This window comes from Sitodiplosis mosellana, unplaced genomic scaffold, assembly GCF_009176505.1.
Source record: "Sitodiplosis mosellana isolate CC-2019 unplaced genomic scaffold, AAFC_SMos_1.0 Smas_scaffold_16, whole genome shotgun sequence".
Taxonomy (NCBI): Eukaryota; Metazoa; Arthropoda; class Insecta; order Diptera; family Cecidomyiidae; genus Sitodiplosis; species Sitodiplosis mosellana.
The window spans coordinates 370,768-390,298 of NW_022595258.1; the positions used below are offsets into that span (position 1 = coordinate 370,768).

Consider the following 19,531-nt stretch of genomic DNA (forward strand, 5'->3'; position numbering starts at 1 on the left):
CGTTTTTAGAACTAAATAAGTGCTGCCATCCAGTGAAAACTGTACATTCAGCGCAATCACTTTATTTTAAAAAAAAAACGTTAAGCAAGGAAAGACAATCAATTTGATTTCTATACTATTCAGTCCAATTGTCGTGTATTGGTTACAGGAGGAGATTGAGCAAGTTCTCAAAAAGGATTTTATTTTTCGGGACTGGTATAGATTTTATGGTAAAACAGTAGTTTCAATGTCAGTTTTCAGACCGGGAACTTTATGACCGATGTGTTGAATGGTATGTTTGAATCAATTTCCAGGCTGGATTACAACTTGTATTTGCTGACCAGGCTGACTGAGACAGTCACTTCTACTGCTCTAGAAAAGTAAATGAAAAATCATCAATATGAATGGGATACTAAATGTTTCATTCCATAGTTAAAACTTGCTTTCCCTTTTCCTCAATCATTTTCTTTCTATAAAATAAAAAGCAAATGAAAATTAGGAGGATATTTCACGTCTAAATTGGTTGTCTGATCTTACAAATCTGTCGGTAGTGGACAAATATACGCAAGAAAAGGTGTTGAGTGGTGAGTGCTCTCCATCACGTATTTTTTGAGTTTTTTTCACAATATTTGCTGTCCTACAGCCCTATAAAATCCAATCACTTCATTTATTATCAATTTGGTAAAAGTTTAACGAGACTTACATCTTCAATAACTCTGTGTATCTGGAAACAAATCGAAATGAGTATGATTCTATCAAAAAAACAACTCAAAAAAACCTACGTGTCATCAATTGATTGCATTAGTATATTGCCACAAATGTTCGCCCGTGCCATCGCCTCATCATTTAAGGGATGTTATTAACTATTTTCAACTTGTAACCTGAGATTCTTTTGTTTAAACTTACAATAATAGCGATGATAAAAATAATTCCAGCAACTTTCATTCTGCACTGTAGTGATGAAATGTTTCATTCACAATAATAAACACCTCGTTAGCGTTACAAATGTATAATACAAAATATACGCACAAACATGCCATTCCAATGTGGACTTGCGTCTCAATTTGAATATTCATTTGATTTTTCCATCAAAAATACACGTTTCTGAAGCAATATTTTCGGAAGAAGACTGTGACTTAGTCGACTGATGGAATGATTTTAATACGTAGAGTCTATAACTATCAGAATCACGCCTGACTTTGCGATGAAAAATATTCGGTGTGAACATTTGCAAAACAATTTTTGGAGAATTTCAATTACCTTACACATTCTGATGTAGATCAGCACATTTTTTCGTATTTTTCGAGAGAAAAAAACCATCGTTTTGTTGTCAAAGCAAATGATAGAATATATTGAATTCAAAAACTGAATCTCATTAAAGCACAAAAATTGAAGTATTCTAAAGTTGGAATTCGGGTGACGATATTTCTAAGAATATTTTGAGCATATTGACGTCTATCATGCGATATTTGATTCAATGCAAATATTTTGAAAATAATATTAATTTCAATGAATAATTTGTGCAACTAAATTCAAATTTGCATTACTTTAATGCCACTAGTGACATCTCTCTGAGATTGATCAAAGTCGGCATACATCTAATTCTCCATACGAAGAGAGTGACAAGCGGCGATTGCATGAGCAGTGCTTATTGAGTACTTGCAACACGAGCTCACGTATCAATCCACACTCACACAAACACAAGCACAATATTAACCAATTTATCGGCATCTGTGTGACTACTCATTCTTTTCATCGGTGACATTCAATGCAGAAACACGTACTGCTGACACAATCATTTTTCATTCATCAAACCAACAAAGTTTGTAAAACCAAGAACACATCTGATTGAAATCAATCAGTTCTTTGCCCGAAAGATAATTACACTTGCCATAAACTTTCAAGTACTTATCGATTCAACAAGTGAAGAAAAAAAAAACAAGAATTGACTGAAAACCGCATAGGAAATGGGGAATGAAAAGAAGTAAGTTTATTCTGATGGTTCAGTCGATTTACACATTTGAACAAAAGAACAAGGAATATTGCTTATTAGATCCATCGTTCATAAAAACCGTAATTTTCACATTGTTTTTGACACGTCTCATGTTATTTATTAATGAATTTTAGATACAAGAGTTTTGAAGATACAATAATTATTTGGGAATAGTTTCTTCTGTGCCTACAAACCTTACCTCAAAAATTTCTTTGCTGTGTCTAAAATGTTAAGTTCTTTTCATTGATTTTCAGACAATCGACAAAAAGTGAAGTGAAGAAAGAGCCCAGCTCTGAAAAACCACTGGAATCGAATGACCGAATGGTGTCTGTGACTCCGAGCAACATTCAATCAGTTGATTCATTCGAGATCAAACAGGAAAGCGACATCAAACAGGAGCCAGTGTCTGCTGGTGAATTGGTTGACATTTTGGTATCGACTCATCGCAATACGGTACATGTCCCTGGTTTCAACGAACGTGACACTGAATACGATTTTGATCACTTAAGCTTCGACGAGGTTAAAGCCGAGGTGAAGAACGAATGTGACAAAAAGAAAGAAGAGAAGGCGAAGACAAGTGCTGACAACGGGAAGCAAGCGATGGTTGACCAACAAGACCGACAGCCACCTTCACAGAACGAAGAAGATTTGTACACGGTAGCAAATGGAAATGAGGCACACAACACACAGTAACGAGGCAGTAAAGCTCATGGAAACACATCAAAGCCACACAAATGTGAGTTTTGTGAATATTCCGCTCAATATAAGTGGCTTTTGAATCGTCATTTATTGAAACACACTGGCGAGAGGCCACACGGATGCGCCCTTTGCCCGAAACGTTTCAAAGAAAAACGAAGTCTTCGAGATCACATGAAAGCTCACGTCGAAGAGTTTCTGTTCCATTGCTCAGGCTGCTTGCAAGGATTCGATGAAAAGGAACAGAAAGCAGAACACGAAGCTAATTGCAAAATTCGTCGCTTTGAATGTCATTTGTGCAAGGAGTCGTTTGGTTCATTTAAGACAAAGATGGTGACACACATGCGCGTACACAGTGGTGACAAACCGTTCGAATGTAAAGAATGCCCAAGAAAATTCTCTCGAATTGATTGTCTCAAGAAGCACATGTACAACACTCACACGACAAAGCTTCCATTTAAGTGTTTGATTTGTCACCGTGGTTTTCTGAAGAACGACAAACGGAAAGCACACCAACGAACTTGCAATGGACGCTACTGCGAGTGTTATTTGTGCAAGAAGTTCTTCCGTTCATCCAACGACCAATTGAAAGGTCACATACACACACATTCAGGTGAAAAACCATTCCGCTGCGACCTGTGTCTCAACACATTTACACAGAAGTCGGATTTGAAAAGGCACATGAAGAACATCCACCACAAGCAATACTGAACGTGGCGATTTGATTGCACGGATATTCCCATGTGAGAGTCAGACAACATTTATTTTCATCGAATAGACTTCATTGAATGAACAAAAAGAATCATACAGAATCACGAATATTTCAAATATTTCTATCAAGTACATTTAAAACCTGTTACTCGAAAAATTGATTTAAAACGATTTTATGTTTATTGAAAATCTTCGAATTAACATCATAAATTTCGTTAAAATATCTTTAGTTTTTGAATTAGTTGAAATTTCATTCAACCGAACAATTATATTCACAAATCAAACATATATTTTCTTCAATAAATAGTTTGTGAAATGTGAAACAAATCCGAAATTGCAATATTTCTTTCATTCACTAAATTTTTTTTTTCATTTTCAAGCCAATGAATGCCAGAGACATGGTCGTGTGGAAAAGTAATACGAACTGATACTGATGCATTTACCAGTAAAGGTGCCTTGTTTACACCAAATAATTTCGGCGATACAAATGACAACAGAGAAACAAATAATTTCAATTGACTATGCGCATTCAATGAGCCATCCCTCCGAACTCCTAAAACAAATTCGTTAGCTGTTTTCAGCCGGCATTCAATCCTCATTTAATCAAAGTCATTATTTGACCGTTCGGTCCATAAACTATCTAAGTATTGTAATCGCCAACAAATCCTTTTACTCTGAATTCTAAAACATCAAACATTTTTGTACTTACCTATCTAGAAGCAACTTTTTACAAGCAAAGCAAACCAGCCCAAACCTATCGAACAATCTTCTAATTAAGATTATAATCTGATTTCAAAGAATAAACAAAGTCTCGGAAAGGTCAATTGTTTTTCTACGAAGAATTAATCGAAAAATAAATTTATTCAAAACAAAATTGATCTTTTTTTTTCAGTACAAAAATTGTCGCATTTATTAACAGAAATGTAAGTAATTTAAATTAATTAATCATAGCGATTTTCGCAGAAACAAGAATAAAATTAATGTACTTAATAAGAAAGAGATAAGTGTGTGACGCTTAGAATATAATGTCGTTGAATATTTTCTTTATTCGTTGGAGAAAAAAAACTGCTTCAAGCTTTGAATCACCGTTAAATCGAAAAATGTCGGAATTTAATGGAAAAAAACAAGTGTTCATGATGTGGTTCTGGAAATTATGTTCTTTATCAGTGAATCACTCTTTCTTCGTTTCAGGCAATGTTGGACATATTTTTGTGCTCGCTTGAAGGCGAACTCTTCGAACAGAGACTTAAATTATTCACATTAAATTAAACCGAATCGAACTCCGAATGATGCAAAATTATACGCTAAAATGTAATGACACAACTTGTTTCCATAGTTTCTATGAATATATTCATTGGTCAATCTTTCAACAAAAATGATGGCATTTTACACCAATTTTTCAAATTAAAGAGAATCACAGTAGATCAAAAAACGAGATTTTTGAACATTTCAATTAAATTCATACGTTGAATTTCAGAGTCAGCACAACAAGATTACACTAAATCTCTTCACTTCCAATTCCATCAAAGTTCTTTATTCCCATTTAAAGTCCCATTTGTATTTGAACCAAAGTGCACCGAAAACAATGACAAATGTCACGATCAAAATCATCAAGTAAACGAAGCAATCGGATGTTCCACCTCGTTCAGAGTCATACAGATACTCAGATCTGCTGGGGCCATCGACTTGGATGATTGTCTTATTTTGTTGAAATAGTGGCACTTCATCAGTGTCATCGTCGTCAATCGAATAGATTTTGCCTATGTTCAATGTGGGTGGCTCTCCATATGCATTACTATTCAACAATTGTTTGTATCCTCCGCTCATCATTGCTTTTAACTGCAAACCAAACAAATATTCACAACGAATGAATTAATTTTGGAATTTTCCAAATTCGAAAAAGCCGCTTACTTTTTCGATCGATAACTACTAATTTGTCTTAGTTTCAAGCTGCGTCCAAGCGACTTTTATTTTATTTTATTTCAAAAAATTTAAGAAATCTGTCTTCAATGCTCTTTCATTGCTCAATTCATACTGAATGAATGTCAGTCCGTCGAATGATTGCCTTATCGGTCTTATGTACAGAGCTAAAAACACATCTGCATGAATCACTCACATTTGATAAGGAGAACAATCTTTAGCTGCTCAGCATCGTTTTACATGGAGTTGAATGGTGTTTCATAAGGATTTCGAATGAACGAACGAACGTACGAATGAAAGAAATGAATAAAAAAGAATGAAAGAAATAGAAATATTTCAAAGAAATCAAGTATGCGAGCACCTAATTGTCGCAGTAAACAGTGAACACACATGCAAGCATCCGCTCATGTACACATCGTATATAGGTTCATTGCGACACGTTCCGACTGTTCAATGCCAAGTGTCGCTACATTAATTTTCGGAGAGAAAAAAACCAGCGAATTTGTTTATTTGATGCAACCAAATACAAAATATTTTACAAAGCATAGAAAAAACGTTGTCGCGTTGTGATTTACATACTGTGTTCAGTATACATTACTCAGTTAGCAATGCTCACGATGATTAGGTGCGTAGAACCGAAATCATGATTTAAGTATGCTACTATGCTTAACTTACTTTGCTTTATCACACTTTTATTATCGCTTGGAGAAAAATCCATGTCGTGACGACATTTTCGTATGCGGACTATAATCATTTGTTTAGCTGGAAAACATTTTACTGCTCATAGAGCAGTGCCCAACTTTAATTCGACGTATGAATGAGATTTAAGGTCGAGTCTTCGACGAAAAATTAAAAATGTTTTCAAATTTCGAAGAAACTTCTTTTCGAACCAAAATCGCCTTCATTACTTAATTCAAACTTTCCATTTTGTCACATTTTTGCATCTAATTCTCTTTCTCAACGTTGCACCACATTTCTTTACTCAAACTAGGTTGATAAGAAATTGCAATGTTTGCCTCTTGGTCGTCTCGATTGTAAGACAACAGAGAAGATTAGGATTAATCCTGTCAAAAAACAAAACAAAAGTCTCTGAGTGTGAGCTCAATGTATGCTCCCTGCTATGAAAAGGATGGAAGGGAAAATGCGTTGTATATAGGAATTGTTGTTGTATGCTGCTTCCGACCAGACTGGTCGGACCAGTCGACGTCACAATGAATTGATAAGTAGGATGGCATATATGTTTATTTGAATGAGTCTATGAATACTTGACGTAATTTTGGTATAGGCAATTGGTTTACATTGTAGACTTTACATTTCAATAACATTCAATTGAAATTTGCAACAACAATCAACACAAGTAAATTGAGTTCTTCATCAATACATCAAATCGTGTGGTTTCACTTTGTTGATCGTTCAATGCGAGGAAGTGACGGAACCTCACACATTGCAAAAGTTTTTTATTCCAGTTTGTAAGAAGAAAAAAATATTGAAATTTCATCCGGTCGTTTGCGTTGCCTCATACTTTGAACGTTATTGAGCAAAACAAAAAACTGCAACTCAGTAAGTCTTTTTGCAATTGGGTAATAAAAACACGATTTTTAGGTGAATGACACTTTTTATTTCGAGTCAAACATTTCGAAGAGTGAAATAATCGAAGAAATGAATACGAAGGTAGGTAGAAGAATAAGGTATAGAAAAACAGAATGATCTCTGATTGATCGATCGATGACACCATCCACTGTCATTTCTACTGAATTTGAAACTAACGAGAGTATTGTTCAAAGAAGGCTCGAACCAAGCACAGATATTGTATAACATACAAAGACCCCACAACGGTGTTCAGATAACAAAGTTGTTTCGAGATGAGTTCATACACAAACAGTGTAAGAGGAGGAAAGCATGTGTCACTTGTTGTTGAATCAGTGGATTGAAGATGTTTTGGGTGGCTCTTGCTGTTCTTCTTCCTTTTCTTTCACTTTCATTCTTTCTTCATTCTTCATTTTCTTCCTTTCATTCTTCTTCATCTTTCGTGTCCGTCCATTTCGTTTCAATTCTGAATTAGCTAATTGATTTAATGAATTGTGTTTTGTTTAATTCAACTAATAAGGAAAAAAATTCTTGATTTGAATGAATTTCGATGATTTCTGCCATTTTTAGGGCAGAACATATGTTTTTGTCGTAAAAATGAATAAATCCGCTTGAACCGTGTTAGATATGGTCGAAATCTCATGCATATGGAAAAATAGTGAGCTGATTCAATTTTGATATAATCAACTTGAATTGAAATAATTATTGATACAGAGATTTCTTTACGTTGATGAGAATTCACATTGATTCGAATGGCTTCGGGAATTTTCCCATTGGAAACTTTGATTTGCAAACACGACGTTGTTTTTAGAGTTAACAATTTCAATTAGAAAATTCAATTCCAGAGCAGCTTTGGCAAAGCTGAACCATGGCTTGATGTCAAAACTACATTTAGATGGCGTTGACTATTCGATGACAAACTTTTATATGGTTTTTGATGACCTTTCAAAGCGGATTATTGTGACTTTGTTGATTTCTTTTAGGATAAATCTAAAACGTAATATTTTTTTCCCAAAACGATCAGAAAAATTTCTTTTTTGGCTATAAAAACTAACTAAATTTGGTATATTTTTTTGCCGAAAATTTTATTGTTAGATATTGGTATTCTATCCGCCGATCATGACACATGTCTCTTTAAGCATGATTAGTTTGAAGTAAAACTTTGTTATTTCTTTTTCATTGCTTGGCTCCTTTTGGTTTCTGGATTATTTCTTTAAATTTCTAAATATTTACATGTCCATAGGCTATTTACACAAATGTTCGGAAGAATTGATTTTATGTTCATAAGTTTAGAGGAAAAATCCTTTTCAGTCTCGCTTTGTCGCATTCATTAAGCTTCTTCTATATCTTTCTCTCCCTTATGGTGTTTTGTATGTGTGTCGTTGCTATCGCGTATTCTGCGCGAAAAGAAATCACACGCTTGAAAGACACAGGCTTTATCATCACAGCACCAACAGCAACCCAGTGTATACTTTTGCAGTAGCTTTTGCATCAATTTCATCGATGACATTTCAGAAAGGCAACATTTGACAGTTCTGGCTATTAGAGCTGATTCGCGCGCATTATTGTGTCATTATTTCATGGAGAGCACATTTTTCATTGGGTTCATGTTAGAACATTGGATGAAATCGAATCAGTAATTAATCAATTAGGTTCAATTTTGTCAAAATAAATCGATCTATCGCTATTTGCCAATAAGAATTTCTGAAGAAACAAGTTTATCAATCGCATAAATTGAGCAAGGTGAAACAATTTCGTGGGACTTTTTGGCTAACACCATGTGGTGGACATGAAACATTTTTTCTTGAGTTTTTGACGTTTTAACAAGGCTCTAATACATACCATGCAATTGCCATTCAGTGATTTTTTCCCCGTTTTTTTTAATTACAGATGGACATGACAACAATTTGGAACGACGAAATGAATAGAGTGCTTGGTGTGTTCGAAAAGGAAACAACAATCTCGTTGAGAGTCATCCGAAATGCGCTTAGAGACAATAGTTTGTCGCTACCGGCAGAATTCGAGCAGTACTTCATGAATGCTTCGAACGCTCGGTGAGTAATTTGCAATCATTTTCTCTGACTATGAGTATGAATTTAGTGTGATGATTTAGATCAATGACTTGTACTTATTCAGGATTTTGGACACTTATAATCGATTCAAGATCGCTTCATTGCTGGAAGATCGAGTGAATGGTTGCGCAGAATTAGATTTGGTGAATCCATGCCAAAGAGTAGATTTGGTCAATTCAGTAAGCGGTGTTGGTTCATCTGCAAGCCATATCAAAAGTCATCATATGAACGAACATCCAGTCTTGAACAACAGAACGGTCCAACTTAACGACTCAAGCGTTGGAACAATTCCAGGAAGAAGTGGCATTAAAGCGGAACCAACCCAAAGAACATCGTGCGAAACATCAAATAAGGAATGTTCTGAAATCATTCAAATCGATGACTCGAATGATGAAGAAAGGCCCAAAACGTTTGCACAAGGAATTAAAGGAGCTCTAGCTGTGGAAGCTGGAGCCAACGAGGCCTTGTTCCGGAAACACAGCACAAATCCATCGGTCCAAAGTAATGGCAGCGAGGTTTGTGTCAACAACATTAAACCAAAACTGGAATCGATGGATTATGATATGCCGTTAGTGCTTATTGCAGTTCCTCGAGAATTAAATGCATCAAATGGAAGTATGTCCAGAAGTGGTTTGAATGGTATTTGTGAGCCCGAGAATGGAATTGTGAATGAAAAATCAACTTCAAATGGGCATCAAACCTGGAAATCAAACACCTGTGCGATTGACAGAAGCTCAACGCAAGCAACCAGAAAAACTGGAAAAACAAACGAAGGGCTAGCACGGAAAAGTCCAAGCAATAAGAAGTTAAAACGTTACAAGTGTCAGCATTGTGACTATGCTGCTGCTCTAATCGGAAATTTGAAAAGGCATATCCGTACTCATACCGGTGAGAAGCCATATCGATGTGATCGATGCTTTAAGCGATTTCCAGCATCTTGCAGCCTTAAAAGACACATAAAGGTCCACGCAAACGAGTTTCCATTTAATTGCTCGCTATGTTTCCGTGGGTTTTTGCTAGAGAACGACAAGAACTCCCATGAAATGGCTTGTAAGGCGCGACGATATGATTGCTACTTATGCAAAAAGACAATTGCTGGTAACAAATGTGATTTGGAAAAGCATATGCGAACCCACACTGGAATAAAGCCATTCCGTTGTGCGATGTGTATGAAGAAATTTACCCGAAAAAGTAACTTAAAAGAACATTTGAACAACATTCATACTTAAAGGAAGGACTTCAGAGAGCAGTGCAACTGAGTGAATTGAAAAGAACATCTCTCTCACTCTAATATTTTTTCAGTTTAACAATTAAGTTTACCCATGTAACTAAAAAAGTAATAATACATCAGAAATTCATTTAGAATGTACTCAATCGGACAGTTTTATGAGATATAAAACAAGTAGAGCAGTGCAAAAAATGAATATCAAACACAGTAACTTGAATATTTTAGTTAATAAGTTGAATACTTTCCCAAAATTCCATTTCAATGTACACACATGACTAATACCATGCATGAAAAAATGAATTCAAAGTTAATAAATTGGCAGCGATTGGTGTAAAACTATAATGTCTTTTCATTCTCATTTGGCACACATGAAGGTAGAATAAGATAATTATGGATTTTACGTTCAGGTGATTCGGTCAAAGTTACATAAATATAATTGCTTGCCGACAATCTTGTATAGAAGTAAAAAAATGTTAAATTCTTATTAGCTACTTATTACTTTACTTCTATACAATCCTGAGCTAGAATCTTTATTTGGTTACACTTTACTCTGCGTTCATGTCATTCTCGCTTTGTTCAAATTTGGCGGCCAAGCATATTCACGACAATCTTCAAACTCACCAAACAATGTCAAACGTCAGTACGATTGAAACACCGTGCGCAGTGTAGAGCGATGCAGAGGTTTCGCTGTGGAGAATTTTTTTGACAGCTTAAAAACATTCTTGGCCAGTTTGCGCATCTTATTACATCATTTTGTTCTGCTTTGTGCTCAGCACATTTTCGGTTCGTTTTAATTCCAGATTAAAAATTGAATCATTTTTAATTCCTTGTGACAATTGCTAAGACAATTGAATTCATTGTGTTTTTGATTGAGTTTCTCTTTATCGCAACACTTATCAAAGGGAGTTAAAATATCGATTGTGCCAAATACACAAGGATTGGAAACAAACAAGGTGATATAACCTCACTTTCAGTAGATGTCCCTTTAATTTGTCGAAAAAAATTGGCTGAAAAATCCATGTTCTTGAAAAATTCTGCATAAATTGAACACAACTTCTGTTTGACTCATATCAATTCGTTGATGTGTATCTGAAGTGTCATTATCACGTTTGAAATTAAATTGTAAAATTGATTCGCTCAAACGAAGTCATTCTGACGTCCTAACTATCTCATTTTTATTTCATTACGCAGATGGATATGTCGTCGATTTGGAAGAATGAAAAGAGCAAAATGCTCGCTGCGATCAATCATCAAGTGACACTGTCTTTGAAATCAATAAAAACGACATTCCAACGTAGTGGCCCAGTATCTCAAGACCATTTCCTGAGTGCCGAATTCAAGAATGATTTTCTCAGCAGCGCAAACTCCCAGTAAGTTACTGAATGTTTTGTTTATTTCCAAGGCCAAGTCAACTTAAACTGAATTAAATTTGTTTTTTTTTAGGATTGAGAAAGCCTACAAACAATTTGAGATTTTTTCGAATGTGGAAGATCAACTCAATAGCCATGATACTCTCTTGAGTATGCTTGGACCAACAAATGCCAATAGACAGGCAATGAACTCAGTGGTGATCAATAAACGAAACTCGAACCATCAGATGGACGATCCCATTGAACTGGTTGACTCGGACGACGAAGCAGGTGTGAACAGAGCCCGCATCAAGTCGGAGAAACGTGCAATCGGAATTGATGCTCCTACTGAATCATCTCTTGACAATCCAGTCAATGATAAGCACTGTTCCGGAAGTGCTGCATACAATCGGTAAATATTTCTCAAATTTTCGTTTTATTTTGAAACTTGTTTTCTATTTTGAAACAACTAAATATTTGTATTCATTCAGTCTTTTTCAAACTGATGGACGATTAAAGGCTGTTTCAATGCTGAACGATCAAGTCAATGGGCGCGCTAAAGAAGATTTGGTGAATTCGAATGGAGGAGCTCATTCGGTCAATTCAGCAAATGTTACTGCTTCTTTATTAGGTCATAACGAAGATCGCGGCGCGAACCAACAAGAACATCACACTTCGAAAGACGGAACAATCCAACTCAACGACTCAAGTGTTGAAACAATTTCTGATGGGAGAAGTGCCATTAAGGTGGAACCAACGCAAAATACATCGTACGAAATGAATGATGGTGAAGAAATGCCGATTACTCTGACGGAAAGAAATAAAGGAACTCTAGCTGTGGACGGTGGAGCCAATGAAGCTTTGTCACGCAAACACGCCGCAAATGTTCTATTGTTCCAGGGTAATGGTGACGAAGTTTTTATCAAGGTAAAAGACAACATCAAACCGAAACAGGAATCGATGGATGACGATGTACCATTGGTGCTGGTAGCAGTTCCTCGAGAAATATATGCATCAAATAAAATTGGAGTCAATGGTAGCAGTAATGGTGGCCGAGATAATGAGCATGGAACTGGTAATGAAAAAACAACTTCAAATGGACAGAGTTCACGTCAAACTTCGGAACAGAAATTAAACGCCTATACGACTGGCAGAAGCTCATCGCATGCAGTCAGAAAATCTGGAATGACAAACGAACGGCTAGCACGAGAAGGTTCAAGCAACAAGAAGTTCAAACGTTATAAGTGTCGGCATTGTGATTACGTTACATCTTTCGCCTGGCATTTGGAAAGGCACATGCGTACTCATACCGGTGAGAAGCCATATCGATGTGATCTATGCTTTAAGCGATTCCCAGTATCTTGCAGACTTAAAAGACACATGAAGGTCCACGCGAACGAGTTTCCATTTCATTGCTCGCTCTGTTTCCGTGTGTTCTTGCTAGAGGATGACAAGAACTCCCATGAAATGGCTTGTAAGGCGCGACTATATGATTGCTACTTATGCAAAAAGACAATTGCTGGTAAGAAATGTAATTTGGAACAGCATATGCTAACCCACACTGGAATAAAGCCATTCCGTTGTGCAGTGTGTATGAAGAAATTTAACCAAAAAATTAATCTAAACCGCCATTTGAACAACGTTCATGCCTGAATCAATTCACAAAAACATCAGGCGTTGTAACTAAAACAATTGAACTAAGTTCAATCAAAAAAAATCAAGTGATGAATACTTCCACTTCAATGTACAGTGTACACACCCGAATAATTTATGAAAAATTGAAAAACAAAGTTAATAAAGTGACAGCAATTGTTGTAAAACTGTTATGTCTTTTCATTTTTGTTTGGTACTTGAAGGTCGAATTTCAGATAATTTTGGGTTTTACGTTCAATTGATCGGGCATTTGTTTAAGTTACATAAATGAACTGTTGAGACTATTTGTTGGATGTGTTTCGATACGATGTTGAATGATACATTTTCAAAATTCATTTTTTGAGTGAAGCTTTTGAACTAAAATATTGCAAAAATTGTCTTGCGAACGTAATTGATGGACATTTAGTTGTTATCATGCTATTTCTATGACCATTTAAAACGTTAAAATTCAATTTAATTCATCATATTGAATTAAGGGGCAAATCACTACTGAAAAGACTGAAAGCACTGAAATCCACTGAAAACAACTGAAAAGTACTGAAAAGAACTGAAAAATATTTTCAATACTTTTCAGTGTTTTTCAGTAACAAAATAAAATCGGGATTTTTGACAGTTGAAATATGTTTTGACAGATCTGCCATCCATTCATTTTTCTCCTCGAAAGATAATTCCATTTCCAGTATTTTCATATACTAATACATTGGGCACTGAAAGTACTGAAAACCACTGAAAAGTACTGAATTCAATTTTTCAGTAGTAATTCGCCCCTTGTATTGAATTGATTGGTGTTTCATTTGATTTAAATGCTTTCTATTCTATACGAAAAAAGTTCACAATTCTACAATTTGAACATTTGGTTCTGTGAAGTTAAGAATTTCGCAAAATCAAAATTTGGCTAAATTTATTCAATTTCTTGAACGAAAACAATTCCAATTTCTAGTTCAGTGGATTTTCTAGTACATACACGTCTTCTAATCCTTCTTTTTAAAATTTTCGATGGAACTAACTTCATATCTATATGTTGAGTCAGTCGCTGTGATGGTGACATTATGTCCTCCATTTTTCTTTTATTCAGTGATAATTCTTCACTTCCTCTCCATTCCACAGAAAATATCAATCTACAAGGAACCTAATTTTAATAAACGCATTTTGTGTAGTAGAATAAAGACAATTTTGATTCCATTTCACTTTTTTTATCTACGATCATAGAGGAATTCGACGAAAAATCACGAAAAATGAGCAAATTACCTACAAATATCGAAAATCAAACAAAAACCTTAAATGAAGAAAATAGTCTAAGCAAAACCAGACCACCACGTGGCGCATACGTGGCATTGTCATCGGCTTTTCTCAGTCTGAATGTCGATTGTTGCGAAGAAATCTTCGACAATTTACCATTGGGAGACCTACATGCGATTGGTCAAACGTGCATGCGAATGCAACGAGTTGCTGGAGCTCATTTCCAGCAAACATACCCAGCGTCTCATGTCGTATGCAAGTCGGATGGAATTTACGTTCGCTGCATTAAAATCAATGGCTTCATCCGATTCATACAGAATATTTCGTTTTATTCCGATAACTTGCTATGCTTTCGTTACGTTGAATCAAATTGTTTCGATTCACTCAAGCGTATTCGTTTCTGCAGCATCAAGTTTACTGACGAGAAAATCGCATGTTTACGATTAATCTTGGCGAAGGTGGAAACAGTGGAAATATTTTGTTGCACAATAAATGGCGAATTTTATGGAAAATTTCTCAGCAGCTGTACGAATCTGAAGCGTCTCACGGTGAAAGGATTCAATGAACCGGGCCCTATGATTGGCACAGGAAACGATTGGCTACTCCGGGAATATTCACAACTTGAACACTTGGAATTGACGTCAATGAGATTCGATTACAAAATCGACGAATTGGACACATTCTTCCGTCGAAATTCACACATTCGATCGTTTGCCATTGACTCAGATTGCCTTTGGATCAACAGGAATACGATCATGACGGCCCACGTGTACCTTGATAAATTGGCCATTGATTCGGAAAATGTTGAATCGGATTCATTTTATCATTTGTTGAACGAGCTGCATGCAATTGGATTTTATGAACAGCTGCAGTTTTATTCGTTGACCATTGACGAACGGTCGATGAACCAAATCGCCTTATTGACTGCATTGTACAAACTCTACTCCCAGTTGCTCGACGAAGACGTTGCTTGTCCATCTTTGACTAACTTGAAGGAACTCTGCATTGGTTTCACACCCGAAATTACCAACATGGACGCACTGGCAAAAGGACTCGTGAATCTTGAACGAGTTCTGTTTTTGCTCGCAACTGCCAATCAAATTGTATCCTTCGTTCGGTACTCAACCAAATTGACTAAGATCAAAATTAAAAGCCTAAAAGAAGAAACGGATTTTGGTGAAAATGTACTCGATCTCGGGGCATGGGACAAAGCGCGTGGAAAACTGGTGGGAGCACGCAAGATTATGGTTTATGTTGAAGAAGACGTTTACCTGGCAACTAAATGGGCTTTGAACGACATTAATCGGAGCCTGATTGAATTGAAGCGAACCGAATCGCACGAATCAGATCATGATTTTGGCAATTTATGAACTCTCTTACCTAGCGCTTGCAAGCCACTTCAGACTAGAAAACATTCACCGATTTTAATTCATTAACGAATATTTCCAAATAATTTGCCCTTAATTCATTTTCTAAAGGGTTTCCGTCTGTATTGAGATCGAAAAGTTTCATTTTCAACAGAAATCAACTCCTTCAGTGAATTTTGACTGTAAAAAATCAATCAATTTTCTCCAGCCAATACCAGAACCAAGCGTAAGTATCACACCACTTTGTGTCTATGGATATTGTTGTGGAGAAGAAAATCAATATCAATTAGCTGGTTGCTTAAAAAAGGTGTCTAATATTTCTAATATCCAATTTGGTGCAATAGATCTTCGCAATTGAAGCCAGTTTCGGTCCACATAGTAAAATCTGACAGCACAAATTCGTCGTTTCGTACACAATACAAGCATATCTCTGCATAGAGCACATCATTGATCATCACGATACTGAATCGTCAAGTCATTATTGTCCATTTCGTAAGTAAATGGATCAAAAATAAAACTAATTTAATTCTGAATTTTATTATTTTCATATTAAATGAATGATTCGTTCATTTTTCATGACTTTTCTAGCACTTAACTTTTCATCGCCATCGAAACCTAACCTCAATTCACAAAGCTAAACCATGTCCACTTCCAATCAAACAGCAAACAACTACGAGAGCCAAGTTCTCTCAGCAATTGGACAGAAACTCTACCTGAGCACGACAATGGCTGATGTAAACTTTGTGTTTGAATCGAAGGACCATCGAATCGATCGCATTCCCGCACACAAGGCTCACTTGATGGCCGCCAGCGATGTGTTTGAAAAAATGTTTAATGGATCGTGGAAAGAGAAGAATGAAGTGAAGATTGTCGACGTGTCCGTTGCTGGTTTTACGGAGTTTCTCCAGTTTTTCTACCTGGCTCACGTAAATCTGACCGTGGACAACGTTGCCGAAGTTATGAATCTGGGTAACATGTACAATGTGGCCGGCTGTTTGTCCGTGTGTGAAAAGTTCCTGAAGAGAAACCTCTCCGACGACAATGTTTGCGAAGCGTATAAATTGGCGATTCTTTTCAATCAAGAGAGTTTGAAAGATGCATGTGAGATATTCATCGAAATCAACGCTAAAGCAGTACTTAAATCGGATGGTTTTGTGTCATGTGATCGAAAGGTGTTGACCAAAATTGTGAAACTAAATTGGATGACATGCTCAGAATCTGAGCTATTTGAAGGATGTATGGCTTGGGTTAAAGCTACCACCAAACAAAATACTCTGACCAAGGAATTGGTGCAGAGTCAACTTGGCGAGTTGTTTTACGAAATTCGCTTTGGATTGATGACAATGGATGAATTTGTTGCTCTGATACCTTCATACGGAAAGATTTTTGGGGCCGATGAATACACAGACATTATTCAATTAATCACGGATAAAGATTTTCAATCAAATTTGTTCCCTGGCAACAAAGTGAAACGTCGAAGAAATTCGATTTTGTCTTTTTTTTTATTGAATGATCCTCATCATCTGATTAAAAAATCAAAACAGTGAATTTGTCTATCTTTTCTACGCTCATATCATCGGTCCAAAATCAAGAGTGTTAAACTCTTCATATAGTCACTTTCAAACCCTTACTTTGGAAACTATTTTTATAAAATAAAATTCATGTTCGTGCTATTCAATGCGGATATTAATAAAATTGATAATTGACACCTTGGGTAACCTTTGAATTTATTTATGCATTCTGGTTTTTCAACTAAGTTTCATCATTTAATGCTTTCGATTAGAACGATATACTTTCTTTGGCTCAATTCGTAATACAAAGTTTATATTCACCATATCGCCAACTCTGAAATATCAACATTTTACATTTTTTCGCCTCAGCAAAATATGGCTATTGCGACATGTCTTATACTTAATGCTGAACCAGACGACAAACATTTTTCGTTAAATCGAATATTAGGTGCTTTTGCAAATCTAGTGATTTCTGGCAATTTAGGTGGGTAATTCATACTACGAATTTCGTAGTTTTTATGCAAAAATTGCACTTTATGGCAAAAATTAAAGCTATTTCGATCTTATGTATCCAAACACTCATTTTGAGAACTACATTCGATCCGAATACAAGGCAGAGATTTATTTATTCCAGAAAATTACATGTTTCAAACTGAATTTAAAGCGAATTCTGTTCAGTACACCCCAGTGGTGGTTTTCCTACTTTTTTCAAATCTCTCAGTTTTAATCTCACTATTAAAATGCAATTTCCAGCCATGCCAAACGATTAAGAGGAAAACCAGACTAATCAGTTGACCTGAATTATTGAAAACTCTTCGAAATCTTTAACCAAGTTTCGATCCTCTCATTCGGTGGAAGAAATGTTTGTTAAGCATACCATCCGACTATGGATCACATGCAAGACATTGGCATAATTAGAGTCGTTTCTGCCTGTTTCTAAGGACAAACATAAAAAATCGAAATTCAAAAGCAGTTTAAAAGACGTTGACTTATCGATCTGCATCCACTTTTCAACCCGACTTCAAAGTGTGAACATCAGTTAAAATCGTTGTTGTTGAACAAATTGACAAAATCACAACGCTAAAGTATAAGCTTAAACTAGTTCGTACTTCGTACGAGCAGCGATTGTCAGACTTAAACATGATTAGTCTTCGCCGTCGACGTGTCAACGTGTCATTGACTTTTTTCTACGACATCATCAACGGTAACGCTAACTGTCCAACAGTTAGTGACCAAATCTCAATTCACCATGGCCGTTCGTTGAGACACAGTGAACCATTCAAGGTCAATGACAAGCACACGAAGTTGGTGCGCGAGGCTACAATTCCTCAAATGTGCAAAATGACGAACATGGTGCCGGAACTGTTCACAGCAGCGACCTCAAAGACGAATTTTGCATCATCGGTTCGCAGAATGGCGGACACCACTTTTGGATCGCTTTGTTGATACTTTTAAGGAGTTTCTGCAGTTCTTCTATCTTGGTCGTGTAAAATTGACCATGGAAAATGTTGCCCAAGTGATGAATCTCGACAATAAATACAATGTGCCTGGGTGTGTAGCTGTTTGTAGTAAATTCTTGAAAAATAATCTCAGCGACGAAAACGTTTGTGTTTTCTATGGATTGGCAATACTCTGCAATCAAGAAAGTTTGAAAAAAGCATGTGAAACAGCTATCGGGCTCAATACAAAGGCCATTCTCAACACGACTAGTTTCTTGACATGTGACGAAAAAGTAATAGCCCATATGTTGAAGCTGAATTGGTTGTCGTGCACAGAGTTCGAGCTCTTCGAGGCATGCATGTGTTGGGGCAAAGCAGCTGTCAAACAAGACGATCTAACCAAGGCGCTCGTACAAGCTCAACTCGGTGAATCTTTTTATGACATTCGCTTTGAGTCAATGCTATTGCAGGAATTTACTGCAATGATCAAAAAAAATTTCACGCGCAACGACTATGCGGATCATGGATTATTTTAAGGAATTTCAATTTTTGAGTATTGACAACTGCCATTTGATCTGGGGTGATCAAAGGTTCAAATATCCGAATACATGATGAAGCTTGGAATATCTAGTCTTAGTTTCAGTATATCAGACCGATGGATTTAATTGCCAAGTATTGGAAATTGCAATGGATTTATGGGCAGTAGGTTGTTGTTGTTGTAATCCTGACTGCCCATAAACCCATTGCAATTTCCAATACTTGGCAATTAAATCCATCGGTCTGATAT

General features: G+C 36.2%; 2 protein-coding genes across 2 annotated transcripts; both read left to right on the top strand.

The window, feature by feature from the left end:
* Positions 1-1,766: 1,766 nt before the first annotated feature.
* Positions 1,767-2,665, top strand: LOC129568101 (uncharacterized). Its single transcript, XM_055445661.1, has 2 exons — positions 1,767-1,963; positions 2,227-2,665. The coding sequence occupies exons 1-2, from the start codon at positions 1,947-1,949 to the stop codon at positions 2,663-2,665; spliced, it is 456 nt and encodes a 151-aa protein (XP_055301636.1). The 5' UTR covers positions 1,767-1,946.
* A 13,160-nt stretch (positions 2,666-15,825) lies between these two features.
* Positions 15,826-17,507, top strand: LOC129568123 (BTB/POZ domain-containing protein 2-like). The gene is made up of 3 exons (XM_055445691.1): positions 15,826-16,020; positions 16,139-16,286; positions 16,383-17,507. The coding sequence occupies exon 3, from the start codon at positions 16,436-16,438 to the stop codon at positions 17,339-17,341; it is 906 nt and encodes a 301-aa protein (XP_055301666.1). The 5' UTR covers positions 15,826-16,020; positions 16,139-16,286; positions 16,383-16,435; the 3' UTR covers positions 17,342-17,507.
* The last annotated feature ends 2,024 nt before the right edge of the window (positions 17,508-19,531 follow it).

Bases quoted from the DNA above. Each gene is read 5' to 3' on its own strand.
- LOC129568123 (XM_055445691.1), top strand. From the start codon at position 16,436: ATGTCCACTTCCAATCAAACAGCAAACAACTACGAGAGCCAAGTTCTC.